The following is a 17,865-nucleotide window of genomic DNA, read 5'->3' on the forward strand; positions in this document are numbered from 1 at the left end:
AGTAATGAGAAAGCTTCTTCCTGTGTCAGATCTAAGGAAACGAAGAGGTGGAAAGAAGCCAAAGCATCCATCGTAAGGAAAACGCTTCGTGCATCGGAGGGAGAACAGCAAAGCAGAGAAGAGGTTGAGTGAAGTCAGGGAGCCAACAGAGTAGGAGATGCGTGGAGCCTGCGCATGCTTGGCCTTGGAGTTAGTCACTGCGATCAGTCGTTCTGTCTATTCATCTACTTTGATGTTCACCATCTAATGTATGGAGACAGACAAGAAGCAGGCAAACGAGCGAATAAAGAAATAAATATAAACGCCAGGTGCCTATCATAAATATTAGTGTTTTTCCACTGGTCTCAGAGTGGGATTTATGGCCGAGGCAGCCCTAAGCTGCGGAGCAGGACTTCTCCCCAGCTGGCACGGGAACCCAGGTAGTCGGGGGAACACAGAATGCTTCTTCTTCCTCCAAGGGCCTCCTTTCCCTTCAAAATGGCTGACAAAGGCCAAGCTAGGTGAAGGCAGGAAGCAGTAGCGGGGTCCCCAGCGGGTGACCTGCAAGGCCGGCCCAGCGCCCTGGCCAGCCTTTGCAGCGGAGGGGTGGTGGAAAAGCGGATGCAGGGTTGCTGTGTGACTCCAGCTGGGGCTTTTCCCTCTCTGGGCCGTGCATCCAGATCTGTGTGCGCTTGCATGTGAGTGTGTGCGTCCGCTCGGGGTTTGGGGGACAGGATAAAGGGGGCGTCTCAGGTGGCGTCCCCGTGGGCTCGGATCATTCCGGAGGGTGACCCTCCAGACATAGGGGGCCCAGGGGCGGCGCCCGAGGAGGCGGGGCGAGGAGGCTCGGGAAGGGATTTCAAATCTCCCTCGCCCGTCCCTTTGGCCCGGCCGGTCGGTGAGTGGCTGCGGCGGGGGCGCCCCCCGGGCGGGGGCGGGGCGAGGGCCGGGCCGGGGCTACAAGGGCAGCGGCGCCGCCCCCTCCCCACCCACTCCCGTGCGCGCCTGGCCCCGCAGCGTCCTCGCTGCCGCCCCTCGCCTCGCAGCTGCAGCCCGCGTGGACGCTCCCGCCCGAGCGCCCCGGACCAAACCCCGGGTGGCCCCACTGGCGCGCGGGCGAGCGCACGGCCGCTCCCGGCCGGCAGCGCGGGGGTTAAGCGGCCCAAGTAAACGTAGCGCGGCGATCGGCGCCGGAGATTCGCGAGCCCGGCACCCCGCGCCGCCGTCCGCTGGCCACGACCCGCGGCGCGCCCGCCGCGCCGCGCCACAGCAAACCTCGCGGCAGGTGAGCGCCCCGCGCCCCGAGGGTGGTCCCGGGGGGCCGGAACCTGGAGGCTAGGGTGGGGTGGGTGCCGGGGCGACAGGTCCCCTAGAGGCTCCTGGAGGTTTGCGAGGAACCGGAGGGGAACCGGGCGCATGGTGCTTAGCGGGACGGGGACACGGGACCGGGCATGGGGACCGAGGAAGCGACGCCTCCGCTGCACCCCACCACTCTGAAGAGTTGAGGGGAGGAGACGTGTTACATGCAGCTTCTCTGGAATCTGGAGGTGAGGGCACTTGGGAGCGGAAAGGGGCTCGAGGGGTGGCTGTCCCCGGGACCCGGTGTCCTTACCTGGCCCGGGTCTCAGCCGGAGCCTCCTCAGGGAGGGATGGTCCGGATGTAGAGGAAGAAGCTGTCTCGTCCAGGTGGCGGTGGAGGTGGATCCCTTCTGGCTTGGAACTTCGAATGACGGACACCTCCAAGGTTGGGATGGTGCTCTGGGTACCAAGAAGTGGGGATGCCCGATGGGCGTAGTCCTCGGGGTCCTCCGGAGCAGAGCCACCTGAGTTGAGGCGCAGCCGCTGCGGGGAGGGGCTGGCTGAGCACACCTGGCCAGGGTGGAGCTGGCTGGGGGCGGTACCTCACCCTGCCGGCTGCCCTAGGGGCTCACTTTCCATTCTTAACTTTCTTCCGGGGTGAGGTGGCCCCACTTTCCAATCTATACCCTGAAGCCTTAATTAAAAAACAAAAAAAACAAAAAACTTGCCTTCACTTTCTAGCCTACAAGTGTCTGTACTTCAGGGATTGCTTAAGGACGCCTGTGGAGTCTTTCCAGGGTAGAAGGTGCAGTCAGAAAACCGAGATCACTGCGGGCACAAGGATGGACTGCCCAGAGGTGCAGCGTTTCTTGCTCGAGTCCACTTGCTCGAGTCCACCTGTGGCTGCAGTCCTGTACTCTCCTGCATGCCTCTGGCTCCAGCCTGCAAAGCCCTGCATCCCTGAGGCTTGCAGCATGGAGTCCCTGTGATTCCCGCTCTGCAGTCTGAGGCGGATGAATGAAAAGGAATGAAGGGCCCAGTAGAGTGCTTCCTGCCTTGTGGATGCTGTGGGTTTTGGTGGACTAGTGGCACTTACACTGACCTTTCTGTGTCCAGCAGGCCTGCTGAGGCTTGTGTGCTGGCCCTTGGAAACCTCAGGTATATACTTAGCTTTTCCAGATTTGGGAGTGTGCCCTCCCCCACCCTTAGTGCTTTTGGGACCAAATCCAGGACCTTATTTCAGGCAAGCCATCTACCACTGGGTTACATCTCCCAGCTTCAAGGTAAACTTTTGTGGGGTTGGTAATACAGCAAGCACTCGTGTTTACGACAGTTGGCCTCCTTACCTCCCAGCACAGGCTGTCCTTCTCAGGCAAGCATAGTTTTGGATTTGTGCTTACGTCGTGTTATTGCAAAGCACATATCCTTTGTGTCTTAATTGTTATCTTAAATGTTACATCTGTGCAATAGGAACAACGCTCACAAAGACTTAGGGGTGAAGCCGGGTTGAGCTCTTGAGCCCTCCATCTTTAAGGTGGTGGGCACAGCACCTAGGGTAGGCCCCAACACACGAATGTTGAGGTAGCCTGTGCAGAGAGCGGAATGGAGAGTCACCTTTGCCAGCCCCTCCTTTTCCTGCCTTCCTGAGGTACTCTGTTTCATTCTCAGATGTGGAAGCATTTCTAAACCATCATTGTCTGTGACTGGGGAGTTGGCAGGAAGGGCTGTCTTTGTTTCCTTTAAAAAAAAAATTATTACACTTGACTTTGTATGTGTGTACACAAACGTGGGACCATTGGGAAGGTCCAGAGGAAAACTTGTGGTGGGACACTCTACCATGTGGATCTGGAGAGCGAACTTGGGTCGTCAGCCTTGGCTGCAAGCGCCTTTACCTGCAGAGCCGATCCCATCACCAGCCCCTTTGTTCTCTTTGGAAAAGGGCTGTGTTTTTATGGTTTGGGCCACTTTTTGCTCCTTCCCGCACCAAGTTTGAGGCTAGCTGAAGGTGTAATTGTGGAGCTCAGCAAAATCCTTTACCTTTCCTGTTGGGGTGGAGAGAGCCAGACAAAGGGGCTGGTGAGGTTGCCGGGGCCAGCCACATCCTCTGTAAAGCCATAGGCAAAAACCCTTACCCCTGCAAAGGTTGGGGGAGGGGAGAAGAGGATCTGGGAGCTGCAGGGGGCTGAGGGAGGAGGAAGGAAGGTGGAGTTGAGGAGGCTGCTTCTCAGCCTGCCCTTCCTCCAGCCATGTGGTGCCTGTGACCTGGAGACGCCTGTCACCCCTCATTATTGAAGCCCAGGCACCCGAGTTCAGTGGACATTTGGACAAGCACTCCATCCCGGGAACTGGTCCTTGGCATTCCTTTGTCCCAGACCAACCTCCATGTTAGCTCCACCTCTAGTTCCGGATACCATTTCTGAGATAGCTAAATCTGAAGTTTCCTGGGTCCTGTACTGTGGTACAGGGCACTCTCAGACCTGGTGGGTTTTTTTCTTTTTCCTTGAGACATAGGGCCTTCTATGTTGCATAAGCCTTTCTTCCTCTGCCCCCATGTGCTGGCATGTGTCTCCAGGCCTGGCTTCAGGTGTATTCTGTTGGATGGTCGGGCCTGACCTGGCCTGACCTCCTTCCCTCTCTCCCTAACTTCCATCCCTTGCCTCCCTCAATACTTTTTAATTCAGAGTTGGTCATGTCTGAGTGTTCCTCGTGTCTTTTGCAAAGTGTGACTTTGTGTGTTTCATGGAGCCCCTTTATAGAGGGTGGGGCTGAGGCTCAGATCTAGTTGCTTCCCTTATTGTGACTTATTTTAATGGGGGACATTTACACTCTAACACTTGTTACCATCTCAGGACACATTGCCCTGCAGAAGGATAGGAGCCCAGTGCAGACATTCAGATGGGACTGACTCTGGCTGGAGACATGCATATCGGTTGCTGTGTTGAGTTAGTTTTCTGAGGTTCCCTCCCAGCTGAGGAATGGATAGGGGTGCACCTTTACCCGTCAGTGGGAGTTTAGATTTTTAGATTAGTGAACTAATCGCTCATTCTCAATTAGTTGAGGAAAGCCCAAGTTTAATTAAAATCCATTGTCTGTAGGGTGATAGGCTGAGGCAATAGCAGCAGGGCCCAGGGTTGACATTCTACTTATAAGGCCCTGCCCCAGCCTCCCTTGTTCTCTCTATAGAGTTGGTTTTATAGCAGCTGATTGCTGGCTAATTCCTGAGATGCTGAAGTTCCATTGAGTTAATAGAAGGAAGGACTCTGAGGAGTCAAATGTTGAGGATGTAGTTCAATGGTAGAACACTTCCCCGGACAGCGTGAGGCCCTGGCTTTAATGCATTGTACTATGTACACACATAACATGTTTTAGCTTTTTTTTGGAAAGGAGGTAGACAGGGTTTCCCTTTGTATCTCTGGGCTGTCCTGGAACTTACTCTGTAGACCAGGCTGGCCTGGAACTCACAGATATCCACCTGCTCTGCCTCCTGAGCGCAGGGATTAAAGGTGTGCGCCACCACTGTCCAGCTCAGCTCAACATTTGGTGTTTAAACTTTTACCTCTATTGAGTGGGACTAGTTGTTTATGGGGCTTACTCTACAGCTCTGCTGTAGGGTATATGAGGCATGCATGAGGCCCTGGTCAGGTTTGATCTGGACCTGGCAACACCCTTCAAAGGAAAAAAAAAAAACACCCAAGTGTGGTGGGACAACAAATGAATGGACCTGTTTTCGGTTTCCTAGTAGGTTTCAGTTTCTGGGCAGTGGGCTCTTCCAGTGTTCTGCTTGAGATATGGACTTGGACTTGGACTGTTTAGTCTCTTGTATCTTTTTTGTTTTTATTAAACTTTCTCACTTTTATTTATGACAAATATTCCCTGATCTTTTTGGTCAAAAGTTCTTTGAGACAGTTCTGTCAGCCTTAGCCAGTCCAGGAGTAGAATCATCTGACTCTGCATGCCGAAAATGGCCCCGCAGATAGTGTAGGTTTTAAACTGGCCATTAAACCGGCCTGTGACCCTGTCAACTTTGGCCACATTCATCTGGATGGATGAGTGGTCCTTGGCACAATGATATGGTTGCTTGTGGAGCATTTTTGCGGCATGTACAGGTCCACGAACTCCAGGTGTAAGTCTGCAAGTCTGGTTACTGGGAGCACAGAAAGGATGTTAGTCTCTTGAGTTCTTGTCTAGGACTCAGCCCGCGTGAAAGTCAACAACAACAAATTGAGGAAGGGTACCTGGGAGAGAGAAAGTTTAGCCAATCCTGGAGTCTCATTTCCATGACAAAGATCCACATTGGTATCCTCTTGTGTTTGCTTGGGCCAGTGCTGGGACTGTAACTCCAACTTGGGGTGACATTACCAACAGCCATCACTGCTTCCTGGCACTCGGGGGCCATGAATGGATTATTGTACTGGTATTTTCAGCTGCTACAGTGGGCATTGGTGCATAAGCATCGTGCAGTTGAAGCACTTAACCCAGGGACCTAATGAGAAATCCTCGCTCAAGCTAGCAACTTGAAGAGGTGAATGGAAGCTGTGGACAGGATTTTTTTTTTTAACAACTTGGGTTTCACCAAAGGCAGAAGGCAACAAGGTTTAGGAAAAGCCTGAGCAAATGTGTGAGTGAATTCTCTATTTGTGCTCAGGGACCTACAACAGAAACTGTAGTTGGGGTCTGAACTTGGCTTTGTTTGCCCAATCTGCCTCTGTTCTCTGATGGTCCACTCATTATTACCTGCCTTAATCCTTTTTTGTCCTGGCCCTCCTGGAACTCGCTCTCTAGACCAGGTTGGCCTTGAACTCAGAGATCCTCCTGCCTCTGCCTCCACCATTGCCCTTCTTACCTTCCTTAATCTTTTTTTTTTTTTTTTTTTTTGGTTTTTCGAGACAGGGTTTCTCTGTGTAGCTTTGCGCCTTTCCTGGAACTCGCTTTGTAGACCAGGCTGGCCTTGAACTCACAGAGATTCGCCTGGCTCTGCCTCCCGAGTGCTGGGATTAAAGGCGTGCGCCACCACCGCCCGGCTCCTTCCTTAATCTTTGAGCAGTCATAAGGACAGGGTCACCTGGCCTTTGTCTACTGTTGTTAAAGCTACCTCTTTTTTTTTTTTTTTTGTTGTTGTTTGTTTGTTTATTGAGACAGGGTTTCTCTATAGCCCAGGATGGCCTCAAACGCACAAAGATCCACCTGCCTCTACCTACAGAGCACTGGGATCAAAGGCATGTGCCAGCACCACCTGGCTTGTTAAAACTAATTTTCTTTTTCTTTTCTTTTTTTGTTTTTTTTTGAGACAGGGTTTCTCTGTGTAGCTTTCGCCTGTCCTGGAACTCACACTGTAGCCCAGGCTGGCCTCAAACTCACAGAAATCTGCCTGCCTCTGCCTCCCGAGTGCTGGGATTAAAGGTATGTGCCACCACCGCCCAGCAAAACTAATTTTCTTAACACATTATTTGTAGATGTTCATGGGTTCAGTGAAAATTTTATTTAGCTAAGCTATTCCCTGATCAAACCTACAACCCCAACACCCCTGCCTGACTTCCCAGGCTTCTAGCAGAGAGCACTGTGTGATGGATACTGTAGCCTTTCTGCAGGTGTGAAGGAAAGAGCCTGGGGAGGGAACCTTAAAGCCATGGAAAAAGTGGGTGGTCTAGCCTCAGCAGCTTCCTACACTGACTGGTGATGTTGGATACCACATAAGGAAGCTGTGTTCTAACTAAAAGATTAGTAAAAACCTAAAGTGTTGGCCCTGCTTTACTCCTGTCTTGGGTGTAGTAGAGATGCCCACTATTTCTTTGTGGTCACAGGACAGTTATTTCTCTCACAGTGTGTTAATAGATAAAAAGTGGTGTCTCTAAACTCAGCATTCCAGGAGGCTAAGACAAGATTTTCAGGAGTTCTAGGGTAGCTTGTACTACATAGTGAGTTCCAAGTCAGCCAGGGTTACATTCAGCGGTACCACTGACAGGGGTGGTGTGGGATAGCTTGGAGTGGGTTCTGCATTGGAATCCCATTGGAAATGACTTTCCAGTAACCCCTGCCTCAACCTGGCTTCATCCAAAAAGCTGCTGGCAGGGTGTATTGAATCAAGACACTCCAGTGTAGGTTGGTACCAGTAGCACTTTTCCTGCTGACCTGTTTCAGGGCTCTGAAGTGGACAAATCTGAACCTCTCTCCCCAGGTAATGTGGCAGCCTTTAGAAGAGAGTGCTCAGTGGTTAAGAACACTTGTTGTTATAGAGGACCTGCATTCCCCCACATGATGGCTCCCAACCATATGGAACTCCAGTTCCAGAGGACCCAACCCCTGCTTCGGGCACTTGGCATGCACATGGTGCACATACATTTATTGCTATTGAGACAGGGTCTGAAGTATTCGGGGCTGGGCTTGAAGCTGGGATGACTTTGAACTTCTGATACTCTTGCCTCCATGTGCTAGAATTGTGGCATTCATACTTTTTTACAGTTTCTTATTTTTATATTTTAGAGACAAGGTCTCACGTAGTCAAGACTGACGTCATTCTTTTTGTAGGTGAGGATTGCCTTGAGCTTCTGAGTCTCCTGCAGTGAGAATTCTGAAGTGGTTCTGAAGTAGATTTTAGGTGTGTGCCACCGTGCCTGGGGTTATTTGGTGCTTGAGATTGAACTCCGGGCTTCATGCAGGCATGCATGCTGGGCAAGAACTGAACTACAGCCCCAGTCCTGGAGCTGTGAACTCTTAGAGGAAGAAAACAGGAGCCGGGCGATAGTATGCCACTCTCAGGGAGGCAGAGGTAGGTGGATATCTGAGTTCGAGGCCAGCCTGGTCTACAGAGCGAGTTCCAGGACAACCAGAGCTACACAGAGAGACCCTGTCTTAAAAAAACCAAAAAAGGAAAAAAAGGACAGGCAGAGCAGTATGGCTTACTGCATATGGTAAGAATAACATGGGTTTGAGGTGCAGGTTTTTCTGCTTTAACATGGCCCCTTCTAGCAGGAGCTGCCCTCTACTGCCCCCCGATACATGCTTCTAAACACCGAGCCATCTCTCTGGCTAACGCTGATTTTTAGAATTTTATTTTATGTGTATGAGTGTTTTATTGTATGCATATATGTATGTGTACCACATGTATATAATGCACATGGAAGCCGGAAGAGGATAGTAGACCTCCTGGAACTAGAGATACAGGCATTTGTGAGCTCCCAAGTGGAACCTGGGATACAAACCCGAATCCTCGAGCCGGGCGGTGGTGGCGCACGCCTGTAATCCCAGCACTCGGGAGGCAGAGCCAGGCGGATCTCTGTGAGTTCGAGGCCAGCCTGGGCTACCAAGTGAGTTCCAGGAAAGGCGCAAAGCTACACAGAGAAACCCTGTCTCGAAAAAAACCAAAAAAAAAAAAAAAAAAAACCCGATTCCTCTGCATGAGTAGCCACTGCTCCTTAACCACTGAGCATTCTGTCTGGCCTCACCCTTGAAAAAACTGCCAGCTTTTTATGTAGCCCTCGGGTGTTTTGAACTTGTCATACTTCTCAGGCTCCTGAATGGTGGGTGTTACAGGCACTCTGAGGTCCTGGGCAGTCCTGAGTCACAGGATGAAGAGCACTTGGACTTATTTTGGAGACAGGATCTGACTGTACTGCCCAGGTGGCTTGGACCCCTAATCCTCTTGTCTCAAGTGCTGGTATTTTAGTCATTCACTACCATGGCTGGCTTCTGGTATCCAAGGCAGTGTGTGGGCTAGGTATGTGTCCATCAGGGGCCACTTCTATCACAAATGACATGCTGATGTGTGAGGTGAACATGAAGAGAACCTGATGTGATTCTTGGAACTTGGCAGAATTTCATTCTAAGACGAGCTCTGGTGCTTCTGCCTCAGCACGGTTGCATGACTGTTTTGGGTAATGGGTTTCCTCTTTTGCATGATGGCACACCTTTCTTTCATCCTAGCACTCCAGACACTGGCATGTGGGTCTGAGTTCAAGGCCAGCCTGGGCTACATAGGGAGTTCAAAAACCTAAACAAAACCAAAAGAGACCCTACATTCAAAATGATAGGTAAGTATCCACATACCCGTGTGCCTATGCTATAGCACACTTTGGTTAGGACAACTTGAGTTTGCTCTCTCTGCTTTCTGTGTTCCTGGGGATTGGACTCACATTGCCAGGCTTGGTGGCTTTTTTTACATGATGAACCAGCTCTGCATTTATTATTTTTTTTTTAGTCAAGATTTATTTTTTATGTTTGTGGGTGTTTTGTCTGCATATGTCTGCACCACATGCATGCATTATCCTCAGAGGCCAGAAAAGGGTGTCCAGCGGAAGAGCAACAAACAGTAACTTAGCCTCTGAGCCCACTCTAGCCCCACAAATGTTAATTACAGCTCTGCCTTGTTCCCAGGCCTTGTAAGAACTGTAGTGGCCTGAGTCTCTGCCTCTTGCAGCTGTGTGAACCTGACAAGGCTCTGCTTCCTCTGAGCTATAGAGTATCCTTCTGTAAAAAGTAGCATGTCTGCTGGGTTTTTTTGGGGGGTGGGGGGTGGGCAGGGGGAAAGACACTCAGGAAGGCTGTGGGTTGTCATTGCCCCTACACAGGAACTTCTTAAAGGGGCAGGTGATACTCTTTCAACCTCTCCTACTTCCCTTTGTTTTGTCCTGGGGATGTAGGTGAGACAGACTTCTATTTACTTTCCCTTCATACCCTTGACACCCTCCTTCCTGTTAGTGAGGTTTGATGAATGCAATTAACATTATAAGATGCTATGGAATAGCTGTTTTGCTGGCTGGACTGGAGGAGATGGATGACATCACCTCTCCCATCAACTCTCCGCTTCATTGCTGAGGTTCCTGGGCCCTCTCTTGAGTCTAATTGGGGGTGTCATTTATCCCTCTTGTCTGCCACATTGCATTTGCTCTCCTCTGACCTGGTTCCTGCACTGCTGCCCACCCCTGAGTCACATGCTGGACCCCAGTCTCTGGGAAACAGAGGTTATCTTTGCTCCCAAGGTTAGGTAGTCACTCTTGGGAAGGTAACACAACACTAGATCATGTTTAGAGCCATGGAGTGCCCCCAGGCCCCGGGGTGACTGATACATCCTTAATAGCATTTAAGGGGTCTGTTTGCTTGTCCCCAGAAACATTAGTAAGGCATGTATGTGCTCTAGACTGCCTGGGCATTAGAATTGGCATATTACTTTTGGCATCCTAATTAATTCCTCCCTGATGGTTGGCAGTGGGGGGATGCATGTGCTGTGTTCAGGGTACATACAGCAAAGACCTGAGAACACTACCTGTGTTCAGTTTTACAAGTTAGTGTGGTAGCCTGTTAGCCTCACTGGAAAGTCCCTTATGAAGTTAGGACCTCCCCTGGGAAGGAAGCCAGTTTAGCATCCCTACTAGAAAATCACAGTAGATAAAGCAGTTAGTTGGCTTATGATAAGGGCCATATTCCTGAGGAAATGCTAGCTTTGAACTGCCAGAAGCCAAAATGAGATACCCGGGAAGAGATTTGTGTTTGGCATTACATACCAACCCCAGAGGGTGAACTAATTTTTTGGGTGGTGCCAGGCTCTGTGACTGCTAGGCAGGTAAGTGCTCTTTACCTAAGTTATATATTCAGCCCGACACCTCCCTCCCCTTTTGTTTTTGTAGACATGGTCTAACATGTAGACCTGATGGGCTGGAACTCACTGTGTGTGTGCACAATATGAGTTTGCCTAGTATTTTGGGAGGATGTAAGAAGGAGTCAGATCTCATGTAACTGGAGTTATGGTAGTTGTAAGGCACCTTGTAGGGCAGCCCATGTGCTTTGCCAGAGAAGTGCTCTTAACAACGGAGTCATTTCCAGCCCCAGTGTGCAAGGGGACAGTTCCCCTGTACCATTCATCCCCGGGCACCCAGGTAATGGGCAGTAATGACAGGGCTCATTTCCAGGCCCTGGCTGTGGGTCCAGGCAGGAGTTTTGTGGGATACTGATGTGCTTTTGGGAAGGTGTGCTGCCCACCTTTCAGACACTGGCTTCTGAGGCACTGCTCATGCCCTGGGGGAAGGTCTGAGGTAGTTAATCATTGTCAGCTCTAGGCAGCAGGTCTGCTTGGACTCATGTAGGAAGAGGGCACACTCCTGTCTGGCTTCTGGTGACCCAGTTAGGGCCTGTCTGAGGGACTGAAGTCCAAGGCTGTGTGAGAACCCACCACAGACCCTGCATGAGGTCATGCATGTCCTTGCTTTAGGCCTCTGACTCCACCCCAGCTCCTGACTGCATGCCTCCCCCTCACCGTGTGCCTTGAGGGAGTGAATCCTCAAGCATCCCACTAGGGCTCAGCCTCCCCACTCATGGCAGGCCACTCAGATTACTTAGTGACACTGATGTGGTCTGGGGGGAAATGCCCCTTCTGAACACAGTCCAGCAGCTTTCCTGAAAGTCTGCCTCTCTGGCCTCAGGAACTGGCCACAGTCAGCTAGTTTGTTCTACCAAGTCATGGTGCCTTGCTGATGGGACTGGATCAGACACTTCCCTAGTCTGTGGGGAGCCAAGAGAGTCCTTGTGTTGAGAAACAAGTCCCAGCACTGGGCCATGTCGGACAGAGGAGTCTCATCTTCTGTTTGTCTGTGTAAGAACAGCAGATCTAATGTACGGGATTAATCAGCCAAGGATCTTGATAAAGTTTAAAACCCTGGTGGAGCAGGTTAGTTAGGTTCAGCCTGAGACTGAGACTGTAGCTAATGCCTGCATATCAAGTCCAAGGGACTGGCTCTGGCCTACCGATGTAATGAGGTCCACATGCCCAGTTTGCAGAGTGCTCGTGCTTAGGCAAGAACAAAGGACGCAGTATATATGGTCTCCCTTGAGTAAATCACAACTACACCCTTGGGGGCCACAGGGCCTGTTCACTCTGAGCTACACAGCACCCCCGGTGGACAAGAAGCCTATCTTGTACTCTGGCAGCAGCACTAGGTGCTGCTTCTAGAAGGTTCTCTGGGTAGATAGCCTTTCCTGGTGAGTGTTTGAAACAGGAGCAAGGAAACCAGATGGGCAACTGCTCTCTAGGCAGAGTTCCTGAACTGTATGTGGTGAGTGACTTCCTTGCGCTGTACAACGTGAACAGAGGGGATGAGTGATATTCCAGGCCTGCTGCAACCTGATGCCTGGGGATAGCTGTCAAGTCAGTTGAAACTCAGAAACTTACGACAATATGCGCACCTTTAATTCTAGCACTCAGGAGAAAGAGGCAGACAGTTCTGAGTCCCGAAACGGACAGTCAGGGCTACATAGAGACCCTGTGTCAAAGAAACAAGCGACACAAAAAGCAAAGGACAATAAACTGAAAAACCAAATAGTAACAGATTGTGTGTGTGTGTGTGTGTGTGTGTGTGTGTGTGTGTGTGTGTGTGTGAGAGTGTGAGTGTTACTTGATTATACAGTTCTCATGCCTGAGACTTGTAGTTAACATATTTCCGTGTCAAGGGTGAACACACACCACTTGAAGGAGCATGGCTCATAAAGCAAGCCACGCTTACTTCATGCCTCCCGTTCTGAATACTTCTGAGACTGGTAACGGCTAGGTGTTCAAAGCCAGCCTGCGTTGTCTAGGAATTCTTGGATACAGTAGAACCTGTCTGTCATACAATGAAAAAGCAAACTTCACTGTCATTTCCTGAGGGTATAAAAGCCTTTTTGTCTATATTGAATTCTAGACTCACTTATAATCCTGTTATTTAAAAAGATTGATTTATTGTGGTTGGTGGGTGTGTCGGCTGCATAAGTGTTGGTGTATGTGCCCAGTGACTCCAAAGGTTGTGAGATCCCCTGGAACTGCAGTGACAGAGAGGACTGTGAGCCACCACACTGGAGGAAGAGCGGCAAGCCAATGCTTTTGACCACTGAGCCTTCTTTCAAGCTTTTACAATTATTTATCAGGGTCTTACGATGTTGCCCTGGCTGGCCTGGAACTTGCTATGTAGACCAGCCTGGCCTCAGATTCATAGGGATCTGCCTGCTTCTGCCTTCTCAGTGCTGGGGTTATAGGTTTCAAGTAGATTTTACTATGGCCCAGGCTGACATTTTTTGTTTTGTTTTTGTTTTTTGAAGGCAGGGTTTTCCCCTATAGCCCTGGCTGTCCTAGAACTTGTTCTGTAGAGCAGGCTAGCCTTGAACTGCCTCTGCTTCCCAAGTGTTGGGATTAAACGTGTGTGCCATCAATGCCCAGCTTCGATTTTAACCCATGAAGCTATTGTTCCTTAGCATACCAAGTTCTTGGATTACAGATGTGAATAACCATAGATAACTTTAATTTTCTCATGGTAGGAAAAATTCCCTAAAGGTTTGGCTGTACAAATATTCTGTTAACCTAGCTGTATTTCCTCCCTTGGTGTGATTTTTTTTTTCCATTTAATTTAAAAAAATTATTTGTTTTGGTTTTGGTTTTTTAAGACAGGGTTTTTCAGTGTTGTAACAGCTCTGGCTGTCCTAGAACTCGCTTTGCAGACCAGGCTGGTCTTGAACTCAGAGATCCACCTGCCTCTGTCTCCCAAGTCCTGAGATTACAGGCATGCGCCACCACACCTGGCCTACAATTTAATTTTTTTATCTACTCGTGTGTACACAGGCGCTTGCATTTGTCAGGACAATGCAGGCATCGCTCCATCATGTGAGTTTGGGCATGGAAATCAGGTTCCAAGTCTTCATGGCAAGCACCGACAGTGACAGCCGTCTCCCTCACTCGAACGTGATTTTTCCATTCTACTGTTTCCTTTTTACAGCTTAGAGCCGGCCGGGGTCACTATTTTACATTCACGATGTTTTGCAGTGACCGTCCTCTAACTCTGGTTCCTGAAGTGCTGGGCAAGCGCTGTACTGGGACTGAAATACATCCTCGGCATCCTTCGTCTCTTGAGGCAGCACCTACCTGTATCCCAGGCTGCCCTCAACCCTTCCTCAGGTTCCCCGGTGTTTCTGCTGTGGGGAGCATGCTGCATTGTGTGGAAACTTCGGGCTCTTTCCTGGTGCACCACTACCCTCTTCCAGAATGGGCTCACAGCTGGCTGACTGTGAGAAAGCTACAGTCTCTGCTTTTTTTTTTTTTTTAAGACAAGATCTTACACTGTAGCCTTGTGTGGCCTGAAGATCCATCTGCCTCTGCCTCTCCTGAGTGTAGGGATTAAAGGCTTGTACAGGTTTCCTGGACAGGTACAGGTTCTTACATGGACACATGCCTAACTGGTACCCACAATGTTGTGTGAGCCGGGGCAGAGGTCACACAAGCCTAGGGACCCTTCAGTGAGGACCTGGCTCACTGTCTCAGCTGGCTTACTAGAGAGACAGCAATGGGAAGACCAAGTCCTGGAGGTGGAGTGAGGCCACAGCAGGTCAGGCTGTCACTCCCCATGACTGCCACAGCCCTTTGCCACTGCCTTCCCTGTATCCTTCCTTCCCTTCAGAACTTGGGGTTCACCCCCAGCTGATGAGGGAGGGAGTGAGTGACAGGCCAACTGACCAATGGGCCCCAGAGGATGGGCTGGGGTGGGGCTTCTGCTGCCATGGAGAGGAGAGAAGCCTGTCTGAGAGGAGGGTCAGAGGGAAGGAGACCTGGAGACAGAGCAAACAAAGGGGTCATGAGGAAAAAGAGTGCACTGGCTTCTTGAGGCTCTGCAGAAGCTGAGCAGGGAGAAAGGGCCGGGGACAGATGGGAACCTAGGGTGCTCAAGCATGCCCAGGCAAGCGTGCCCTAAATGGAACTGTTAGAAGCGTGGGCCAATTGCAGAGCAGCCCTAGCCTCAGACCCCAGCCTTAGCACCATCCTCCTGCTCTGTTCTGGGGTCTGGCATCAGGGGCTTTGAATCCACCTAGCCAGCCACATGGAACCAAGTTCTGAGCCTCCAAATTTGGTGAGCAGGCAGGCTATTGGGAGAAGTCTGAAGGGAACATGGGTAGGATGTCATCCTCAGAGTGGGCCATGGGGTCTCTTGGGCTGGGAATAGAGAACCGTGGTGTGAAACAGAATGTTCACTCAGGCCCCCATTTCTCCTGATCTCTTCCACAGGAGACAATGAAGGGAGACAGCAGACATCTGAATGAGGAAGAGGGAGCCAGTGGGTGTGAGGAATGTGTCATCGTCAACGGGAACTGCAGCGACCAGTCCTCAGACACTAAGGATGCTCCCTCACCCCCAGTCTTAGAGGCAATCTGCACAGAGGCGGTCAGCACACCAGAGAGCCGAGGTGGGTGTCAAAGCTCTGACACAGCAGCTTCATGACCGGTCTCAGTGGAGACAGCTCATTGCTTCTCTTCTGGTGATATGGGCTTCATAATGATCAGGAGATGCTGCCCACTTGCCTCTTGCTCTTAGAAGTTCACAGACTCCCCGAAAGTCCTTCCCCACTGGTTTGGAGCCCTGTATTACCCTGACATCTACAATGTCCATTAGGACTTTCTGAAATGGATAAAAGTGACCTATTTTCCTGTTCAACCCAAGAGCTACTAGGCCACATGGGAACATTTGAAATGTAGCCAGTGTCAACCAGTTTCATGGAATGGGCTGTGAAGGGATGGGCTAGCGTGTGAAGAGGAAGGCATAAACCAGGCCGTGTGTGTCCCTTTGACCTGTGTCGTCACGGAGATCACGAGGGGCACTGACTTCCTAAAATGACTGGTTTGGAGTTGGCCCCGGACAGACTGTTGAGGATGCATTTTAGCAAGGACACTCTCCAGGTTGGTGACCACTGTCCTACTTTGCAAACATGGATTCCTGGCTCTTCCTCGCAGGCCGCAGATCAAGCTCCCGGCTGTCAAAGAGGGAGGTCTCCAGCCTGCTGTCTTACACTCAGGTACTGTCTCTGCTCTTCACGTGGTTTGCACCTTTCTTTCAGTTTTGATTGCGTGAGAAATAAGACAAATGGAATTCTTTATTCCACAGGCAAGTCTTTTATTCAAACCTTCCTGTGCGTTTGCAATTATGTCTGTCATCACTGAGTGTACTAACAGAAAAAAACTCACTCATTTCTGCAGTGGGCTCGTCTTGGCCATGGTGTGTTATGGTTTGTTTGAGACAGTGTGTGGCTGGCCTGGATGTCACTGTAAGCCAGGATGTCCCATGTCTTCTCACATGTGCTGTGAATAAGTTGAGGATGCCAGGCAGGCAGCATTCTGCATTTCCATAACTTGCGGTTGGCCTGGGATTCAACCCAATTTGGATTTGTGAACATATGATTAGCAGGTGTGAAATTTCACTGAAGCAAAACCAGGTGATGATAGGATGTATTTTGGGGACTCCTAGGGTAATGTCAGTTTAATGATGCTTCTGTGTCATTGATTCCCTTAGCTCATCCTTTTTCCTTACCACAGGACTCAGCAGGAGATGGAGATGGTGACGGTGACACAGAGGATGGGGATGGCTCTGACATTGTAATGCCAAAGCTCACGCGTGAGACCAAGGAGACCAGGTCACCCTCTGAAAGTCCAGCTGTAAGTCCCACCTGCTGAGCCCAGGCACCTGCCACCGGTCAGTCATTTAATCAGAAAAAATTTTGGACGCATTTTGTGTGGTGGATGTATGTAGGTCAACGACAACTTATGAGAGAGAGTAGGTTATCACCTTCCAGCATGTAGATTACAGGGACCAAACTCAAGGGTTGGCAGTCTTCGACAAGTCCCCTAATCCACTGAGCTCCTTGGTTAAGTTTTGATATCCCTGAGCCACAACAGGATAATTCAGATCATAACTTGAACCTCAAGGTAAAAATGACATTTGGTAAGAGTGAAGAGCAGATGAGCCATGGCCGTTTGACACACCGAACACGGCACCAAGAGCTTAATGAACAAAACCACTTAGGTTTTGGTTATCATCAACATTTCCTGGTTACGGTTCCTTTGAGGAGGCCTTCACAATCATTGCTTTTCCTGCTAAGACTCCAGGGGACTGAATTAATGTCACCAGTGCAACAACGGACACACACTGTGTGATCAGGGTTAAGTGAAGATCCCTGCTGATGCCAGCGGATGAGCTGTAGCCTGGGTGTGTGGAGCTCCTGGAGCACTGGAGCCTGGGAGCTGGAGGCAGGACCAGTCTTGCAGGACATGGTTGGCTGTAATCATAGTCCTCTGAGCTACCTTTCTTGAGTGATGCATTGCAGGCATGCAGCATCACACCTGGTTATCTGTGGGCTGCAGCTTAAGCCCAGAGCTTATATGAAATAAGCATTCTATCAGTTAGGTATATTCACAACTCTCAAATGATTTCGACTTTGGAAAACATCTGCTAACCTCAGTCATTGCTGGTATTTTATTTATTCAACATGCCATTTCTTTCCTGTGAGAGATAACACATTCATTTGTGACCACCGTGGATGGATATGTAGTTTTCTGGGTGGATGACTGAGTTGCCTGTTGCTTATGTGAGTCATTTTCTTCCATTACTCTATGCCCTGGCTCAAGAAAACATTGAATGGGTGAGTTCTAATCCACCCTTGACCAGAGAGGAATGATATGCTATCTCAAACAAAACAAACATATGTCAGTCAGAACAAAAAACAAAGAGTTATTGAAATGGAAAGTCACAGCGCATGGCAGCTACTGTAATATCACCTTCTATGAATTTGTACTCTCCTCATTTTACACATA

General features: G+C 50.1%; 1 protein-coding gene across 6 annotated transcripts in view; it reads left to right on the plus strand.

Annotated features, from left to right (window-relative positions):
• The first annotated feature begins 328 nt into the window (after window positions 1–328).
• The window catches only part of LOC128101157 (DNA (cytosine-5)-methyltransferase 3B), a 42,895-nt gene continuing 25,358 nt past the window's right edge, over window positions 329–17,865 (plus strand). For 2 of the 6 annotated variants that reach the window (XM_052724011.1, XM_052724012.1), the window contains exons 1-4: window positions 1,402–1,526; window positions 15,290–15,467; window positions 16,012–16,073; window positions 16,591–16,710. In XM_052724011.1, coding sequence (XP_052579971.1) covers window positions 1,503–1,526; window positions 15,290–15,467; window positions 16,012–16,073; window positions 16,591–16,710 — 384 coding nt within the window. In that variant the 5' untranslated portion in view covers window positions 1,402–1,502. Of the gene's footprint in view, window positions 678–1,168; window positions 1,265–1,397; window positions 1,527–15,289; window positions 15,468–16,011; window positions 16,074–16,590; window positions 16,711–17,865 lie in introns of those variants that run through there. The other 4 variants (XM_052724009.1, XM_052724008.1, XM_052724010.1 and 1 more) reach the window with 4 other exon arrangements.

Source organism: Peromyscus californicus, unplaced genomic scaffold, assembly GCF_007827085.1.
Source record: "Peromyscus californicus insignis strain IS unplaced genomic scaffold, ASM782708v3 Scaffold_7__1_contigs__length_154581171, whole genome shotgun sequence".
NCBI lineage: Eukaryota > Metazoa > Chordata > Mammalia > Rodentia > Cricetidae > Peromyscus > Peromyscus californicus.